The sequence below is a fragment of the Balaenoptera ricei genome, chromosome 3 (assembly GCF_028023285.1).
Source record: "Balaenoptera ricei isolate mBalRic1 chromosome 3, mBalRic1.hap2, whole genome shotgun sequence".
NCBI classification, from domain to species: domain Eukaryota; kingdom Metazoa; phylum Chordata; class Mammalia; order Artiodactyla; family Balaenopteridae; genus Balaenoptera; species Balaenoptera ricei.
The window spans coordinates 169,287,175-169,305,404 of NC_082641.1; the positions used below are offsets into that span (position 1 = coordinate 169,287,175).

The 18,230-nt window shown below is 54.4% G+C and overlaps 2 protein-coding genes across 11 annotated transcripts in view; one reads left to right on the top strand and one right to left on the bottom strand.

Moving 5' to 3' along the window:
- Positions 1–3,454: 3,454 nt before the first annotated feature.
- On the bottom strand, positions 3,455–17,660 carry ARMC6 (armadillo repeat containing 6). 3 transcript variants are annotated; one of them, XM_059918051.1, is made up of 8 exons: positions 17,305–17,660; positions 13,269–13,438; positions 12,009–12,091; positions 8,602–9,175; positions 6,695–6,840; positions 5,893–6,024; positions 5,381–5,518; positions 3,455–4,230 (listed from the first exon to the last, which is right to left on the bottom strand). In XM_059918051.1, exons 2-8 carry the CDS (start codon positions 13,393–13,395, stop codon positions 4,018–4,020), a joined length of 1,413 nt encoding a protein of 470 aa, XP_059774034.1. In that variant the 5' UTR covers positions 13,396–13,438; positions 17,305–17,660; the 3' UTR covers positions 3,455–4,017. The 3 variants fall into 3 exon arrangements, with proteins under 3 accessions (XP_059774034.1, XP_059774035.1, XP_059774037.1); XM_059918052.1 differs by having other exon boundaries at positions 17,201–17,660; XM_059918054.1 differs by lacking the exon at positions 17,305–17,660 and adding an exon at positions 17,106–17,188.
- Positions 17,242–18,230, top strand: part of SUGP2 (SURP and G-patch domain containing 2) — a 29,993-nt gene continuing 29,004 nt past the window's right edge. For 5 of the 8 annotated variants that reach the window (XR_009502517.1, XR_009502518.1, XM_059918046.1 and 2 more), the window contains exon 1: positions 17,242–17,750. Coding sequence is in view for 3 of the 8 variants with exons in the window: in XM_059918046.1 (XP_059774029.1) it covers positions 17,720–17,750 (31 nt within the window). In the remaining 5 variants the exon portion in view is untranslated. Of the gene's footprint in view, positions 17,803–18,230 lie in introns of all 8 variants that reach the window. The other 3 variants (XM_059918049.1, XM_059918048.1, XM_059918050.1) reach the window with 3 other exon arrangements.

Genomic DNA, 18,230 nt, shown 5'->3' on the forward strand with positions numbered 1-18,230 from the left:
GTCAGGTCTTTGCTGAGCCAGGCACTTCTCAAACACCATCTCATGACCTGACTTCCAGATAGGGGTGATGGTGCCCACTTTGCAGATGGGAAAACTGAGCTTCGTGCAACCGCTGTTTCTTGCTGGAAGGGCCTGGGACTGGGTTTGAATCCCTGCTCTTCCTGCCTTGCTGGCAACAGGACCTTCAGCAAGTGACTCAAACTCCCTGCCTCAGTTTCTCCAAGTAGCTCCCAGGGTCGATGGGAGCATTAGCGAAATGAATGGAAGCAAACCACAAACGTGTTGGTCTACAGCAAGTGCTTGCTGAGTGTTGGTTGGATAAACTGTTCTTTTCGGGGCCTCTGTTTCCCTCTCTGTAAATAGCACTTGATGGAATGTAGACACAGACCAACTATGGGAGTGGTTTGCCACCCAAAGAGGGAGATATTTATACTGAAGGAGCCCCCACCTGCAGCACCCACCTGCCAGGTCCTGTGAGGGAGGCAGTAAGCTCCTGGAAGGTCTCACAGTACCCCCAGGGACAGTGCCAACTGAGGCAAGTGTCAGGCAGTGGCCCAGCACTGGGCTGCCTCTCCTGATGGTGCCAGTGGTGCTGGCTGGGCTCTGGCTTCCGTTCACTCATCAGCAAGCTGGTGCTGGCTAACTTCCCTGCCACCTCCCAACAATGGCAGGCAGTGTCTCTTGGCATCAGCAACTGACACCCCCCACCATGGGCACCTCGGCTGTACCTGGTGAGGGTGCCCAGGGGATCCCAGCTTTTCCCTGTCTGCCTGGCTTCCCCTGGGCAGGACACTGACTCTCTGCGCCGCCAGTTCCCGCTACTTCTCAGGAATCCCAGGAATCATCTGACACGATGGCCGTGAGCCAGGCCTGGGCACAGTGACAGGGCTTAATCAACCGAGGCTAGAGAGCCATTTGCCCAAGGTCATGTTAGCAACGCTGGCAACAGAGGAGGGGCACGGAGGCAGGCCGAGCCAGGTTCTCATCCCATCTCGGCCCCTTGAATGCCAACGAGTCTGTTTCTCATCTGGAAAATGGGGTTCACAGGCCCTGCCTCTCAAATGTGTTCACAGTGAAAAAGCAACAGTGTTCCTTTCCCAGGACGCTGGGCCCTTCCCTGGCTGGAGGGACACATCCTTAACAGTCAAGACTAACTGATTCAAAGGCAGCCTCACTCAGCCTCCCAGAGGCTCAGAGAGGTCAGGCCCCTCCTCGAAAAGCACACAACAGTAGAGGCAGAACTGAATGTGCTGACCCCTTTCTTGTAGCGGTTTCCCCCTTAGCCCATGTTTCCGTGTCAAAAACAAGGGCAGTATGGCAAGCACTCCTTAAAACAGTGCTCTGTGCCAGGCATCCCCTGAACCAGGCCTTGCTGTGGCCCTGTGCAGTGACACACTTAGCTCATTTCCAGGTGAGGAGGCAGAGGCTCACCTGAAGTGGCAGAGGAGGGACTGGAACACAGGCCTGGCGGACCTCAGTGAAATGTGGGGTCTTCAGCTGGAGGCGGGGCCTCACCCAGCCTGGGGATGTCCAAACAGGCCCTGACCCACACCCGCTGGAGACACCCTCAGGCAAGGTGGGGAGGACTGATAAGCAGGAGCCACCCCTCCTGGAAGAAGCCTGCAGCTGTAGGAAGGCTGGTTGGAAGCGCAGGGGAGGGGACTGGGGCTGCAGGGGCAGAGGCCTTCCCTCCAACCACCCTGCGTACCTATTAATTTACTCAGGTGTACATTCAAAAACATTTATGGGAAACTGGAGCAGAGCGGGGACCCAGGAGCCTGCCCATATGGAGCTCATGGACGGGGGGGAGGGGCAGACAAAGGAGAAAAGCCCACAAGTGAGGTGACCTTAGATGGGGTCAGAGATCAAGGACACAGCACAAGTGGTGATTGGCGGGGGGTGGGGGGCGCGGGTGGTGGTGCCAGGGCAGGGGAACAATAGGGAATCTCTGAGAAGGCAATGTGTGATCTGGAACCTGGTGCCAGGAAGGAGCTGGCCACAGGTAGGGCTGGGGAAGGATGCTCCATGCAGCGTACAACATGTGCAAAGGCCCTGAGGCGGGCAGGCTGGAGTGACTGGAACTGTGATTAAAGGGGAGCATGGGGAAGATGTGGGTGGGAGGCGGGTAGGGCCTGGAGGACAGTTTGGTTTTATGGGGAGGGCAATGGGGAGCCACAGGCAGGTTGAGAGCAGAGCTGAGGCAGGAATTACACGGCTGGCACCTCAGACTTCCCCAGAAATGGACTAGTAGCTCCCACCTCCCCCCCCAAGAGACAGATGAAGAAACATGATGCTCACGGGGCCCAAGGACTGCTCCAAGGTCACATGGGTGGCCAACCTAGAAGTCAAGTCGGGGCAACCTGGAGCAGGTGTGGCTGAGTCCCCAGTGAGGGAGGTCAGGGCCGGGTGACTGGGTCAGAGGTTCTCATCAGCCCCACTGAGCTGGCAGGGCCCCACCCATCCAGGGGTGGAGGAGCTTTGGACACCACAGGAAGGTGGGACCAGGGTGATGCTCCCCCCATAGCTATTTGCATGGGCCAACTTCCATAGAAACCAGAAGCCTTCTGGGCAAGGGCCTGAGCTGATGTCAAGGTCTGAACTCAAGACATTCTTCAGCCTAGAGGAGGTGAATGACCTGTAGTGGGGTGGGGACTCTGAGAGGTGAGAAGTGCTCCTAATGTGTGAGCTGGAGGTGTCAGGCATGGCGCCTGGAGCCCACCAGGGGGCCTGAGGCTGCCCTGACCCTGACTGGGCCACGCGGGATGCACGAGCTGCCAGGTGACCACATGACCCCAAGGGTGAATGCAGAGAAGGAGAGCTGGGGTCTGCCAGGCACCGCTGCCTGGCGACTCCTCCAAGACACTTGGGGAGGATGGGCACTGGGGGCAGCAACAGTGATGCCCACTTTACAGATGGGGAAACTGAGGCTCAGAGAGGGAAGCCAGGCTGCCGAAGCCAGCCAGTGAGTGAGGACCTCAACGTGGCCAGGTGGGAGAGTGCAGGACGGTCTCCTGGGATGACTCGGGTGCTAAAGCTAGACGGTCAGGTGTCTCCCATGTGCCCAGCTCTGCTCCAACACCCTTCGGAGGGGGCTCTATCCCCTCCCCTCTCCCTGCTTTACGGAGGAGCAAATCAAGGCTCAGAGAGGTTAGGTCACCAGCTCAAGGCCACAGAGCTGGGTGGGGGCTAGACACTGAGCGCTCCAGCCCCCGAAAGTCAATGCACATTGAGGAACAGCAACCTTGGCACCCTTGGATCCCAAGTCTGACAATGACCCCAGCAGCCCACCCCTCTGAGGGTGACAGTGAATCATACATGGCAGGCTGCTCTCAATACCCCTTCACTTTCCTCAGTGAACCCATGACCTCCCCAAACATGCACCCCTCTCCCCTGTTCTTTGAGGCCACTGGCTGTGGCTCCCATGCCACGTGGTGCTACAGAAGAGACCCTTCCATTGATCAACCAACAGTCCTTTATTACCAGGCATCACTGGCTGGCCTGGGACACCTGGAGACAAACGAGCCTTGGTCCCTGCCCTCTGTTCAGCACAGCAAGGCATCTGTGATCCATTTTACAGGTGAGAGAAGCAGTAGCAGGGATGAGAACAGACTTGTAGGAACAGAAGTGGGATCCCTGCCCTGCTTTGAGATTGGCCAGTATGGTTTCCAGGTTTCAGACAGACCTTTGGCCCTAAGCAATGCTGAGGGGGCGCTTCTACTAGGAAAGGGCAGTGGGGTTGGGTGGCATAGGACGGATGAAGCCGAGGCTGTCAGCCGGTGAGCAGAACAGCATGCGGGGAGGCCGGGACCCAGGGGCTGCTTTCTGCTGTGTAGGTACCTCACTAATGCTCCCTTCCCACCCCCTGGCCAATGCTTGGTACCCATCAGAAAGCACTTCCTGTTAATGGGGGAGGAATCTGGAGGCAGAGTAGCAGGACATGATTCCTGCCCCCACCCTCTCCCCGGCTGTTCCTGAGTCACATGACTCACCCAGTCACAGCTCACACTGAGCCTGGGCTCACGGTGCCAGGTTACCCTTCTGGCCAGTCCACAGCTCTTGGAGCTCGACGTGGCAGCCCAGGTCCCTCAGGGCGGCCTTGGCCACGTCCTCACAGTCGTGATGGGTGGCACGGGCCCGCGAGATGAGTGCCTCAGCCCCCAGGTCCAGGATGGGCTGTGAGAAGGTCTGGCTTCGGGCCACCAGGTTTCGGATCAGCATGCAGGCCTGTTTCTAGAAGGGAGAGCAGAAGGCGAGTGGCTGTGAGCCAGCAGGTGGGAGCCGGGGGTGGGGTCCACTCTGACCTCGGAGTCCTCATCATAAGACAACATGGCTGCAGCCAACATTCAGCAGGTGCCTACGCTATGACTCATCAGGCTAGACTCATGCCTCCACTTCATCCTCTTGGCAGCCCTGGAGGCAGGGCTAATCACCCCAGCTCCCAGATGAGGAGACTAAAGCTCAGGGTAGCTAAGTGCTTGGCAGGTGGGGCTGGTCCCTCAGGTGCGAGACCCAAAGTCTCAGAGCAACATCCCCTGATGCTGGCCGGGCAGCAGGGGAGGAGGGCAGGGAAACAGTGGGAAAAGTGGGGTTGTGTACAGGGTCCATCTGTCAATTATACTGTTATTCATTCAGTCGGCATTTGTGCTCCGTGTCTCTGCCGGGGGTGGGTGCTGAGAAGCACCCCAACATGGCATCCACCACCAGTGGGAGAGCAGGTGAGAAGCAGGTGAGGTGTGAGGGCCCGCCCGGCCGGGGTGGTCAGGAGTGGGCAAGGTGATGGGCCAGCCAAGGGCACAGCATCCTGGAGGAGGGAGCAAAGGTCCCCAGTGGGACCAAGCCTGGTGTGTCTCAGGACCAACAAGGAGGCCCCTGTGCTGGGAGGGTATGAAAGGTGGGAGGCAGGGAGCGCCCTGGGGACTGCTGCAGGGAGGAATGTGGGTTTCTGGCAGGGCTGCGCATCGCCCTGTCTACACTTCATCTCTGCTGACTCCCCAGCAAGGCGTGGACAGTGGCCCCACATGCAAAACACAAAGCAGCAGCCTAAGGTGGGGCAGGGAACCTTTCCCAAACCCCAGCAGATCCCCAGCTGCTGGTCCCCACAGCTCCTCCTCCTCCTCAGATCCCTCTAAAGAGACTGTTAGGAAAGGAAAAGAGCAAATGCAAGAAGAGCAAAGAAGACAGCAGCGGGCAGAATTCAGCACATTTCTGGAGGATGGGAAGTAGATGCAGGACATCAGGGGCTGAGAAGGAAGGAGACCCTGGAGCCTTGGGTCATGATGGGGATGGGACAGGGACAAAGAGGACCTGCACCCTCCCCCCTCCCGCCCCCGGCGACGTGCACGCCAGGCTCCCGTCCCCTCCTCCTGTACCCCATGCCTACCTGCACGCCAGCCTCCTGCGGGTGTGCCTTCATGGCCTGCAGCGCAGCCAGGGCCCCGCCGCCCTCCACGATGATCCGGCTGTTCTCTGGCTTGCGCAGTGCCAGGACACACAGGGCCGCGCAGCTCTGCTCACACACCTGCGGGGTGGGTCACGGGGATGGCTGAGAGGAGGCAGACAGACCCCCACTGTCACCAGCTCCCCAGGTGAGTGCCCTGCAACCTCACCTGGACAGACCGCTGTCAGTCCACGTGTGTACTGGACCAGAAGTAACAGAAACGACACCAGGTGCATCAAACCAGCTCTTAGGGGTGATGGTCTCACCCCAGGCCCCTTGCTCGCCCCACCCCGGCCCTCACTCACCCTGCCCCCAGCCTCTTGCTTGCTGACCTCACCCTAGGCCTGGCCCTGCTTCGGGAGATGGGAAAGACCGTTATGTAGATACAGATACTGATCTGGGAGTCCAGCCATGCAGCCCCACCTCGTGTGTCCCCCCTGCCCTGGGGTGGGTACCTGGGGACTGGCCAGGTGCCGGGTCATGGCGAACACAATGGACTCTGTCCCGCCGGCGCGGACAATGGCATCCTTCACATCATCGTTGCCTGCGATAGCCCTCAGGGCGCTCAGCACTTGCTTCACAAGGTCCTGAAGAGAGGGCAATGCACGGGTCACACCCAGCCACACCCCTCTCCTGAGAGGCACCCAGGCATTAACTGCTTGGCTGTGTCTCGAGGGAGGGTCTGGGGCTGTTTCAATGTCTGCTGTCTGAACACAGGTGGGGCCACCCCGGGGCATGCAGCTGGCATGGAAGAGCAGGGTTATTCATCACTTGCTGTATAGAGAAGGCAGGGGAGGCTCAGGGAAGTGGATCCTGTGGTTCAGGCCACCTGCATCCAGGCGAGGCGTCTGGATGACTTCAACCCCCCCACCCCCACCCCCGCCAAAACACACACAGAGAGGCATGTGGCTGGCTCAGGCCAGCGAGCAGAGTGGCCTCACTGAAGCATCACACACCTGAGCTGGGGTCTGGACCAGCCCCCCCACCACTAAAGGACAGTGAGAGAGAGTGGGTGGGTTTGTTTTCCCCCTAAATTTGAGGTCCTTCTCATGGGTCATGAGAAGTGAAAACTGATCTTTGGATCTGGGCTCAGCAGACAGGGCCAGTGTGTTCTGACTCAAGCCTGGCTGGCTGATCAGGGCCTAGAGGGGCAAAGTTCACTGGGAGGCCTGGAGCCTTCCCCAGGTGTCAAGAGAAATGACAGAGTGAAACTCAGGCGAGGGGACTTCACACCCTAAGACAGCTCTGGACGCCCACCTGGTGGTCACTGCAGTCGCCCAGCAGGGCCACCAGGACGCTGAGGCCCCCGAGGTCGACGACCTCCTGGCAGAACTCGTTGCGGACAGCCAGGCGGGACAGGGTGCTGCAGAGATCACTCAGGATGCTGGGGTTGTCGGGGAACGCTGCAGACGGAGGAGGAACCGCTGGGGTGAGGAGAGAGAAAACCAGCCCAGGCTCCGAGCCAGTAGTCCTGGGAGGAATCCCGAATCCCGCTCCACCAGCGAAGCCTGGCCCCTCTGCCTGGCCGGGTGGCCGCCTGTACCAGGAGGGCCTCAGGGACCACAAGGTGCGGGGGTGGGGGCGGGGTGCTGCCTGGGCCTGCAGTGCCCCCTGCTGGCTTCGGGGGAAGACACAGGACTGTACCTTCCCCTCCACTGTGCCCCAGATAAATTCCAGACCAACTGATGATCTCCGCTAAAAAAAGAAAACCATAATAGTGCTATAATAAGACATCGGAGACTATTTTTATGATCTTGGGTAGGGAACGACCTTTCTAACTGCAACAGGACACCTAGAAGCTGCAGAGGGACATATGGATAGAGTTGACCTGAGCAAAATTAAACACAGATGCTGAAGACAAAGCTCAGAGGCACCAGGGAGGAGAGGCATGACTGAGAATGACGGCGGGAGGAGAGTTAGGGAGTTAGCAGGGGGGCACGGAGAGCCATAATGACACAGAGCTCAGTGATGGTCGTTTATAGGACCCCCTGGCCAGGCCACAGTCCCCAGTGACTCCATGAATACTAATCCGGGTGTGCCGTGGAGGCATTCTCTAGATGTGGTACATCCACGACCAGCTGACTTCAAGTAATGGAAATGACCCTCGACGGTCTGGGTGGGCCTCATCTAATCAGCCAAAGACCTTAAGAGGGAAACTGAGGTCTCCCTGAAGAGGAAGAAGCTTGCCAGCAGAGTACAGTGTTGGTTCCTGCCCAAGCCTCTGGCCCGCTTCACAGATTTCAGATTCAAAAGCCCCATGACCACACCACATGAACCAATACCTTGCAATAAATCTCTCTCTCTCTCTATATATATACACGTATATATGTATACATATATATACAAAAATACACACACACACACACACACACACACATACACACACCCTACTGGTTCTGTCTCTGTGGTAGCACTCTCACTGATAGGAGCTCCTGTAAATAAACAAGGAAGATGCAAAGCACCCCTCGGAAAAGCAGCCCAACCTTGCAGCTGGTTTTCACCCTCTCTGGAGATGTGGAGGGGAGATTGAGGCAGGCCCTACTCCCCCACAGACAGGGCCAGAGTCGCACACACAGGCCTGGCGAGAGAGCCAGAGCCACAGGGCAGGCTGGAAAGGGGAACTCATTCTTCTAGCACCTTCTGTGCACCAGACCCCAGTCAGGCCTTTTCCAGTGGGTGCAGTGGACAGAGGTCAGGGGCTTTGGTGCCCAAATGTCAGTGTTGTGACCTCCCTTGGCTGCCTCATCAGGGTCACCCCAGAGTCAGGCACATGGACATGCACAAGAATCGGTGGCCAAGTATGAACCAAAGTGTAAACCTCTGCCTGGGAGCGGCCACAGTGAGTGCCAGCAACACTCCCCCATCTTCGGGAAACAGCACCCTTATTTTTCCCTTTGAGGAGCCCTCTTTTCCACTCTCAGTCTGTGTTGCTGGACGGAGCCAAGCCCCCTCCCCAAATGGTTCTAGAGATGAGCATGGGATGTGGTCTGGGCCAATGAGCGCTGGCTTGGAACTCTCCTGGAGCAACTAGGAGTAAAGACACTGTTATGCTAGGGCTGCCATGCAGATGGGACCAAGCTGACAAATACAAGTGGTGCCCAGAGCCAGCCAGACCTGAAGCAGTCCTAAACCCTGACTCTCACTCTTACCACTCCTGCTCCTACCTTTGGCGGCCTCAATGAGCACCTTCAAGCCTCCATTCTCCTGCACGATCATCTTGGCATGGTCATGGGCACGGCCGAAGGGCACACGAATGTCATCGTCAAAGGTCATGATGCGTAGGGCCCAGCAGGCCTCCCTGACCACGTCGGCACAGCAGCTGTGCCGGGCAATGGCGCCGGTCAGCAGCGGTAGCACGCCGGCCTTCACCAGGCTCTGCCGGTTCTGCTCGTGCTTCAGGCAGGCGTGGCGCACACAGCGGATCCCCGAGCAGGTCACGTTGGCCGAGTCAGCATTCTGGGCCAGTGTGGCCACCAGGAGCTGCAGGCCCTGCGTGTCCAAGAGGTCGGGCTGGCCATCAGTCAGGGCTGACAGGGCATTGAGGGCCTGGAGCAGGAGACCCTGGTCACCTGCTGCGGCCAACTTCCAGGTGGCGAGGAGGATGGGGTAGGCCCCCTTCTCGGCTGCCAAGAAGCGGCAGGCCTTTTGCTGCTTGCAGTGCTCGCAAAAGCGGGCGAGGTGTGCTGACACCTCCTGGGGGTGAGAGCGGGCCATGGACTCCTGCAGGTCATCCAGGGCCTAAGGGACATGGGAGAAACCTCAGTGTCAGGTCAGTCCAAAGACAGTCACAGCGACAGTGCTGCACCCCTGTGGGATTCCCTCGTGTGGGATCTGGGCCTTGGTGGAAGTTCTGTGGGGCTAGTTCCAGCTGTGACAGCTTCCACACCTGTGCTTTTATTTATTTATTTTTTTAATATTTATTTGGCTGTGCTGGGTCTTAGTTGCGGCATGCAGGATCTTATAGTTGCAGCATGTGGGATCTTTAGTTGCGGCATGCGAACTCTTAGTTGTGGCATGTGAGATCTAGTTCCCTGACCAGGGATTGAACCTGGGCCCCCCCGCATTGGGAGCATGGAGTCTTAGCCCCTGGACCACCAGGGAAGTCCCCACTGAGCTTGAGAGGCCATGGAGGGAGGGAGGGAGGGAGAGGGAGAGAGGAAGAGAGAGGCCCTGCCATCTCAGTGTCCCTGACAAGGAGCCACACACACGAGTACAGACATTAAACATTCTAGCTCTAGCTGCCATTGCATGAGAGGCCCCCAAGTGAGACCAGCAGAAGAACCATCCAGCTGAGATCAGTCAACCCAGCAAAATCATCAAAAACAATAAAATGGCTATTGTTTTGGGTTGTTTGTTGTTGTTGTTTTTTGGCCGTGCCATGTGGCTTGCAGAATCCTAGTTCCCCGACCAGGGATCGAACCCGGGCCCATAGAAGTGAAAGCACGGAGTCCTAACCACTGGACTGCCAGGGAATTCCCCTTGGGTTGTTCGTTATGCAGTCATAACTAACTGACATACCCACCAATGGCTAGCTCTCTAAGGAAGGTGAAAGCCACCTTTACCAGTCCTGCCCATATCATATACCACCTGTTCATCTCTCTCATTCACTCCACAAATATTTACTGAGCACCTGCCAAATGAAACCATGCTGTACACACGGTTGGTTTACCCATGTTCAACTCTAAGCCCTTGGAGAAAAAGCTTATAATGAGAGAAGACAATTTGAATAGGGCACACAAGTCTAGTGGCCACTCAATGCCCTGACCTGAGGACCTGTCTCAGCTTGAGCCCAAGATGAACCCATGACCCTGGAGCTTATGACATTATTTGCATCCAGCCCTGGAGAGGGTGGGTCTACAGATACCATCAGCCCAAAGTGCTTTGATTTGGCCTTGACTGCCATGAAAGTCAAGAATGCCTGTCAGCCAACCCTCGCTGAGCTCTCATTTGTGGACTTAACTAAACATATGTTATGATGAAACAGAATATTAAGAAATAGGTTAATTGGCCCAACACTGTAAATCAACTCTACTTCAATAAAAAAGAAAATTTTTTAAAAGGTGAAAGAAATAGGTTAAAACCTATTTGTGTGTGTGACTTGAATAGACATTTCTTCAGAGAAGATACACAAATGGCCACTAAGCACACGAAAAGATGTTCAACATCAAATCAAAACCACAATGAGACACCATCACGCCCATTCAGGTGGCTACTATGAAAAGAAAAACAAACAGAAAATAACAAGTGTTGGTGAGGGTGTGGAGAAACTGGAACCCTGTGCACTATTGGTGGGAATATAAAATGGTGCAGCTGCTGTGGAAAGCAGTATGGTGGTTCCTCAAAAAATTAAACCAAGAGATCCAGCAATTCCACTTCTGGGTATATACCTAAAAGAATTGAAAGCAGGGTCTCAAAGAGATATCTGTACACCCATATTCACAGCAGCATTATTTATAGCAGTCAAAAGGCAGAAACAACACAAGTGTCCATCAACGGACAAATGGATAAACAAAATGTGGTACAGCCATACAATGGAATATTATTCAACCATACAAAGGAATATTATTCAGCCACAAATACTACAACATGGATGAACCTTGAGGACATCATGCTAAGTGAAATAAGCCAGTTCCAAAAGGACAGATACTGTATGATTTCCCTTAGGTTCACATCCACGGCTGTCTCCCCCTCCTCCTCCCTTTTTTTTTGGGGGGGGGGGTCCATGCTGTGTGGCTTGTGGGATCATTTCTTCTCTTTGGATCTCAATTTTCCCATCCTTTAAATGGGGATGATAACCCTACCCTCACAGGTGTCTTTGGGCGAATAACTGAAATGGCATAAGGAAAGCACCTGGCACAGAACTGAGTCCACAGCCGGTTCTCAATAAAAACTAGAACCTTCTGCTGTTTTACCAACAGTTTACATCCATCCAGTTTGATGGATGACCTTAAATAAAGGACTTAACCTCTGTGAGCTGTACTTTCCTTGTTTGGGTCACTGGAGAGCAAGGGCAGGTTCCGGGCCTCCGTTTCCCCATCAGAAAGCCAGAGATGACACCACCTACCTTGCAGGCCAGTTTGAGTGCTAAGGGGATGGGTTGTAATGTGCCAGTAAAGAGTCGGTGCTCAGTAAATGACAGCCTTACTGTGATTGCATTTTCTTTTCCTGGGATTCTTGTCCAATTTTCTGAGCAAATTCAGTGGTTGGGAGGCCGGAGAGAGGCTCCTCCAGGGGGCCCTGAACCCCAAGGCTCCCAACACCAAGACAAACATGAATGCTGTCCGCCCCTTACGTCTGGAGTGCTATCCACTCCCTGTCCACTCTGGCAGCTCCAATCCCAGAATGTGGCATGTGGGTGGGTGGGCAGATCACAGTGGCCCCTGAGAGGCCCTTTGACATGGACTCAAGGAGCCCTGGTTGCACACTCAGGCTTGCCTGTGCTTGCTGAGTAGGCTCTGACCTTCTGAATCTGTGTCTGCCATCTGGGAACCAGGGAAAGGGTGCCCCTGACAGAGTTATGAGGTGATGCAGGACCATGCGTGTAAGGCCCACGTGGGCTGCCCTCTCCTACCTGCAGGATGTCATGTGTGGGCTCCTGGGGTCCATCCGCAGAGACTTTCGGCGTCATCCTTACAATGTTGCTCAGATCAACCCCTGCGGGGGATGGGGAAGTCAGGAAACAAGTGACAGCCATCATCCCCATGGGCCTGCTGGAGTCACACCTCACGTCCCTTCAGCTGGGACCACCCTACTCTGGAGGCCTTCAGGGATCTGCCCAGCTCCCCACCCCACTCCCTCCCTGCCTGGGCAGGGCCCAGCAGCCACGCCCACACGGGGGTGTGGGGTTGGGGGGGGGGGTCTTTGTACCTTTGCCCTGTGTTTGCCCTGTCCAGCCAATGGGAGCAAAGGAGTAGTGAGGCTACACACCAGCGCCACAGTGAGGGACACACTCTGCCTGGTGGGCTGAGAAGGGAGGGGAACCCATGGCCTTCTCCCTTGGGGCTCCCATTGTTCTTCACCCTGGCTGCATCCCCAGCCTCGTCTGCACCCCCGAAGGAAGCCCCCACTGTGAAGAACCTGTCTAGGGGCCCCACCAGCCCCTGTCCAGTGTCTATACACTACTCTGTGCCCGGGACACCAGCTTCTGACCTCGAACGCTGGATCCCCAGTCTCCCTCGCCCTCTGGCGTCTGACTGGGTTTGGTCAATGGGAAGCCGGACTCAAGATCAGGGGCAGGAGGAGTGGGAGAGTAGGGTGTTCATCCCCAGCTTCCTGCCTCTGCCTCTATCAGATGACCCTCATCCCTTGCCTTGGCCTGTCATGGGAAGGGGGAGGTCCCTGCTGTGGCTAGCAGGGTCTAACCCTGCCCACATTATTGCAAAGAGCTCCCTCTTAACCACTCTCTTCCAAGGCCTGGCTGGAGCATGCCACCTGTTTCCAGAGGCTGGTGACCAACACCCCTTCTGCCTCCATGAACTCAAGCTGGGGTGCAGGTGGGGCAGGGAGACAGGTGGCCCTGTTTCTCGGGAGGTGGTCAAGAAAAGTCTCTTCAAGGAAGCGACAGTTAAAATGAGACCCACCTTGAAGGACCCAGCCCTGCAGATGTCAGGGTAAGGTCCAGGCAAGCAGAGGGTGGGCTCCAGCGAGGTGGGAGTGGGTGGCCAGCGTGCCTGGGGCAGTGTGTAGACAGAAGATAGTGCCCAGGGCTGTCATGCCAGGAGGGATGTGGTCATGGCAGGATACCACTCCTTTCACATTAAGAGCCGTGGACTGGAGGCGACTCTTGGGCAAAGAGCCAGACCAGCGCTGAGACCGAGCCACACCGCCCTACCTTGTGATTCAAACTGCTCCACGGCCTCTTTCACTGCCTCCTCTGGCCCCATCTCAAACTCCTCGATGTTCTCCCGAACGGCTGCATCAAAGGTCTCCTGGGTGATGCGCTTGGAGGCCATCTTCATCTCCTCTGTGCGGGGTCAAGGGCACCCAGTAGCTGCTCCCAAGCTGAGAAGGTGAGAAGTAAGCATCATCAAGGGTCAGAGGGCAAATGAGAACCTGGCTACCATTTAGGGAGCATCTACCAAGGGGCCAGAGCCTATAACCGCCCTGGAAAAATTCTTACAACCCGAGTCACAGGAAAGGGTGATCTCCCAACATCCACAGAATATCTAAAAGTACAGACAAGGGCAGGTAGTTCAGTATATTTTATCTAAAAAATGGGGAATGTTAATATAATGTATGTCCTTATAGTAAACAGTAGTAACAGTAAAATAAATATAAAATAATATCTTAGTAATATTATGTTGTATGTTGTATGATTATAATATACTATAATATTACAATATAAACAATATTATTCACATATTACTCTATTATATAGTTATGTACTTCAAATGTACTTATCTAATGAAATAATATGTTATGATAGCATACCATTGCACTAATAAAATATAAAATAAAATAATGATATTAAATACTTATTTAATTAAATAATAACAATAAGTAATGTTTATTACTGTTACTATTAATATTTATTATTATTACTAAATGATAATAAATAAAAAGAAAAGTAAATCAAAAGCTAATAGAAATAGTTACCTGTAAGAGGAGGTAGAGAAAAGGATGGTGAGAGCAGGAATAGAAGCTGCATTATTCTCTCTTAACGTACCTTGTTTTACAGGTTTGAATTTGGAACTCAACTAAATGCTTTATGTGATTAGGAAAAGAAATACGCCAAAATAACCAAAATAAAAATAAAAGCAATCCCTAAAAATCAAGAGCAAAATGAAAGCCATGAACCTAACAGTATTTCTATGTGGATCAGATCATTTCATGCAACTTTAAAACACAGTGATATGACTGTATATTCTTACTGGGATCTACCCTAAGGATAGAACTGCAAAAGAAAATCTTCAACAGTTTTCAGTAATCATATTATTGGAAACCACATTAGAAATATTATTCAGAAACAATTATAGATGTAGCAAATAAGTAATAATGTTTATATCATTAGGAATGAGCATAAAAGAAAAAAGATTCTAACATAAAATCAAAGAAGTAAAAACTCAGAACTAAATTTGAACTGGAAATATGATATGAACTCATGATGCATTTTCTCTTGAGCAAATAACCAATTTTCTATTAATATGAACCGAAAATGCCTGGAGGAAATGATACCACAGCAGCAATGAGCAGCACCCTGAACACCAACTGTTGTCTCTAAATACCATTTCCCACCAGAGAAGCCAGGGCTCTTGGAGTAAGAGTTGATTCCAGGTCTGGGCAGGAAATGGGCCAGAGAAGCCAGAAGCATCCAGTGAGACCAGAAAGCAAAGACGCTTCTGAAGACCACTGGGGTCATGCCGCGCGGTATGGCCAAAAATTTAAAAAATGAAAAATACATCACTTTTCAAACTTATAGTAAAGTTGCAAGAATAGTACAAGGAGCACTGTATAAGCGGAAGGATCTCCTAGCTTCACCAATTGTTAACATTTTGCCATGTTAACCTCTCTATGTGAGTGAGTGTGTGCCTACGAGTGTGTGACACGTACATCATTTGAGAGTGTGTTCTAGTCATGGGACTCCTTCCTGCTACAGATGTCAGCATGAAGAGGACACTCTCTTATACATTCACGCAAAACTGAAATTTAACACAAGAAATTTAACACTGATACAATGCTATTTTCTACCATATAGTACACGATGGACTTTCTTGATTGTTGTAATATCGTCTTTTAAAACAGTTTTGTTTTCTTCTGGTCCCGAGTCCATTCCAGAATCATGCATCATAGAAAGCACAGAAAGTGCATTAGGGGGACAAAGGCACATGGGGGCACTAGGACCGTGGCATGGGAATGTGTAAATTTGGGCTGTGAGGGAAACAAGCCACTCATGCCCTCACTGCTCTTTGTGGAGGCAGCACGGGATGTGATTATTCCATCTGTGTTTGTGCAGACGCTTGGGCTGGGGGTCGGGGGGAGGACAGGCTCCAGGGCCAGCCAGGAGGGCTCAAATCCCCAGCCCTCCACTTAACCTCACTGTTGGTCAATTCTCATGTGTGACACAGGGACAACCACAGAATCTACCTAGAGGGCTGCAGTGAAAATTCAACCCATCAATTTCTACAAAGCACTTAGAACAGGATTTGGCACAGAGCTCAATAAACATCACCTAGTTGTTCTTTTCCTTTGTTGCTTAAGAGGTAATTCAGCCAGTTTACTGGGGGGGTGGCAGACATAAGGGCATCAAACACCTCACCTCACTCCCTTGCAGATATCCCCCTCTTTATTCTCCAGAAGAACAGGGAGCCTGTTTAGGGATTGCTAAGGATTTCCAAATTAAAGGTGGAGGAAAAGAATAAGGATTTTCTGTTTCAAGATAAAGAATTTCTCACTGGGGAGCCCAGGCTGGTGGTGGTGGGGTGCTCCTGGCCAGCTCTGAGGGGCTGGATGCTGCTGGAGGGACTCTGCTTCCAGCTCTGCCACCAGACGTTGCTTCTGCTACTCTGGCCATGCTTCAGACCCGAGTGGGCCATTGATGAGTGGCCACTTGGTCATAGAAGCACAGTCCTAAACGGGAATGTCATTGTGCCTACTTTAAGGATGAGGAATCTGAAGCTCAGAGAGGCAGCAAGAGGCCTGGCCATGATCCTATCCTGTCTCATTAACACTTTCCCTCCACCTAGGTCCTCTGCGGAGCTTCCACCAGCCCTTCCAGGCCGCCTCCTCATGGGAGCCTTCCCTAGATACTCAGACAGAGACTGTGTACTCTCGGTACCCCCCCCCCCCCCCCCGCCCCAAGAATCTCCCTCTGCTCAGCCCTGAGATCCCTGAGCTGGAAGTCAGTGTCTGGCTCTGGAACCACCACTTAGGACAGTCCTTCAGGGTCCCCTGGGTCCAGCACAGGCCTGTGGGGGGCAGGGACAGGGATGAAAGTACAGCTCATGAGAAAGATGGTGCCTGAGAATGGTCATCTGGGAGCCACCTGGGGAACAGCCCAGGCCAGGAGAGGAAACAGCATTACCAACCCCCATGCTGCATCCAAGGCATGCTGAGGGGAAGGGAGTTATCAAGGCTCTCAACTGACAGCCTGCTTCCCTCTCTAAGCTATGGTTCTGCTTCTCAAGAAAATGGGGCCTTGACAAACCGGGGACCCTGAATGATTCATCTTCCTCCACCTGCCACACCCACCCTGGTTCAGGTGGCCTCACCTGCTTCCTCCCTGCCATACCCCGTGCCTCTGTGCTCTACAAGGCAGCCAGAGGGAGACTTGAAAGCACAGAGACCACCTCACTCACCTATTCAAAATCCCGCAGTGGCTTCCCAACCCTCTCAGAACAAAACCCAGTTCCCTTACCAGCACTTTCCCTACCTACACCTTCTCACCTGTGCTTCCCCGCTTCTTTCTCATTCTTCCCAGCTACCCAAGGGATATCCTTCATAACCACTTTGTTTAAAGCAGCCCCGCTCTCCTACCGCATCGCTCTCTTTTAGTATTTTAATACTGTCTCAACATGGAGCAAAATGATTCATCTATTTATTTGCTTTTACTGTCTAGTCTCCTCCCCAATGATATTTAACCTGAATGAGAGCTGGGGCCCGTTTTGTTAAACACCTTCCCCCCACAATGCCTAGGATGGGGCCGGACATGCAGCACGCAGTCAGTACATACATAGGAGGTGAAAGAATGAATAAATGAAAAAAAGCGAAGGGCACGGACGTGGGCGATTTTGTCCCTGGACGGCATTCGTAACAGTCTTTCATTACCCAAAACCAAGTCCCAGACGGGCGCGCCACAATCACTAGTCCGACCCCGCGGCGTCCACTTTCTGCCTCGCGCGCGAGGGGGCTCGGCGGCCACCGCTCCTCACCCGGTCTTTGCGGCCACGTGGGGAAACGGTGAGGTTCGCGGCTGTCACCGGCTGCGCCGCCTCTGATCCCTTTCGGCCGCCGTACGTGCGCAGGCGCTTTGGCGCCGCCTCGCCTCGGCCTCCCTCAGCCCTGTGAACCGCTCCCGGGGTGACCAAGGGTGACCGTGAGTGCAGGTAAAGCCGAGGGAGCCAACAGGTGTGCGACGGCGGCGTCTTTGTCTCCTTTTTCGGGCGGTTCCCGTTGCCGCCGCTCCAGGCAGAGAAATTTTTTTGCCTCAGGAGTGTCCGCCCTGAAGACGGGGCAGTGCGCCTGCGCAAGAGAGTTTGGCGGCGGCTGTCTGCGCCTGTGCATCAAGGCTCGGCGGCGGCCTGCGCCTGCGCGGCGCGGCGCTGCGGAGACCGTTGGCTCATTTGCATGTCCCCGCCTCGCGCGGTGGCGGCGGCGGGTGAGGAACCTGAGGCGGCGGCGGGGGCGGCTCTGCGCGCGGTGGGCTCGGGGTGAGGCCCGGGCCAGGGCGTCGTCGACGTATGGGCCCCGGGGTGGGGGCTTTGGGCTGCACCCCGGGAATCCCGGGTCTCCACGATGGCGCAGCGGGCTCGGCCCTTGGCTGCGCGGCGGCCGCGTTGCGGCCGGGTCGGCCTGGGGGGCTGTCTGCGGCCTGCCGGGCCCGACGCCCCCTTTTCTTCGTCCTCGGAGGCCGGTAGGAGGCAGGCCGCGCCCGAAGGGGTTCATTCGTTCGGTCGTTCATTCATTCAACCTGAGCCGGGAGCGACCCCTCTGGTGGGGCGATAACGGCGGCGGGGCGCTGAATCCGGCTCTTTGCCATTTTTTAACTGGTTCCATGCCCACAGCAACCCCCATCATGAGCTGCCCATTTCATAGATGGGGAAGCGGAGGCACGCAAAGGTTAGGTCACTTGAATTGA

Coding starts and splice junctions, on each gene's coding strand:
- ARMC6 (XM_059918051.1), bottom strand. CDS start 13,395: ATGAAGATGGCCTCCAAGCGCATCACCCAGGAGACCTTTGATGCAGCC. Junction 9,176..12,008: donor CCACACATGACATCCTGCAG/GTAGGAGAGGGC, acceptor CATGTCCCTTAG/GCCCTGGATGACCTGCAGGA. Junction 6,025..6,694: donor GCGACTGCAGTGACCACCAG/GTGGGCGTCCAG, acceptor CCCTCTCTTCAG/GACCTTGTGAAGCAAGTGCT.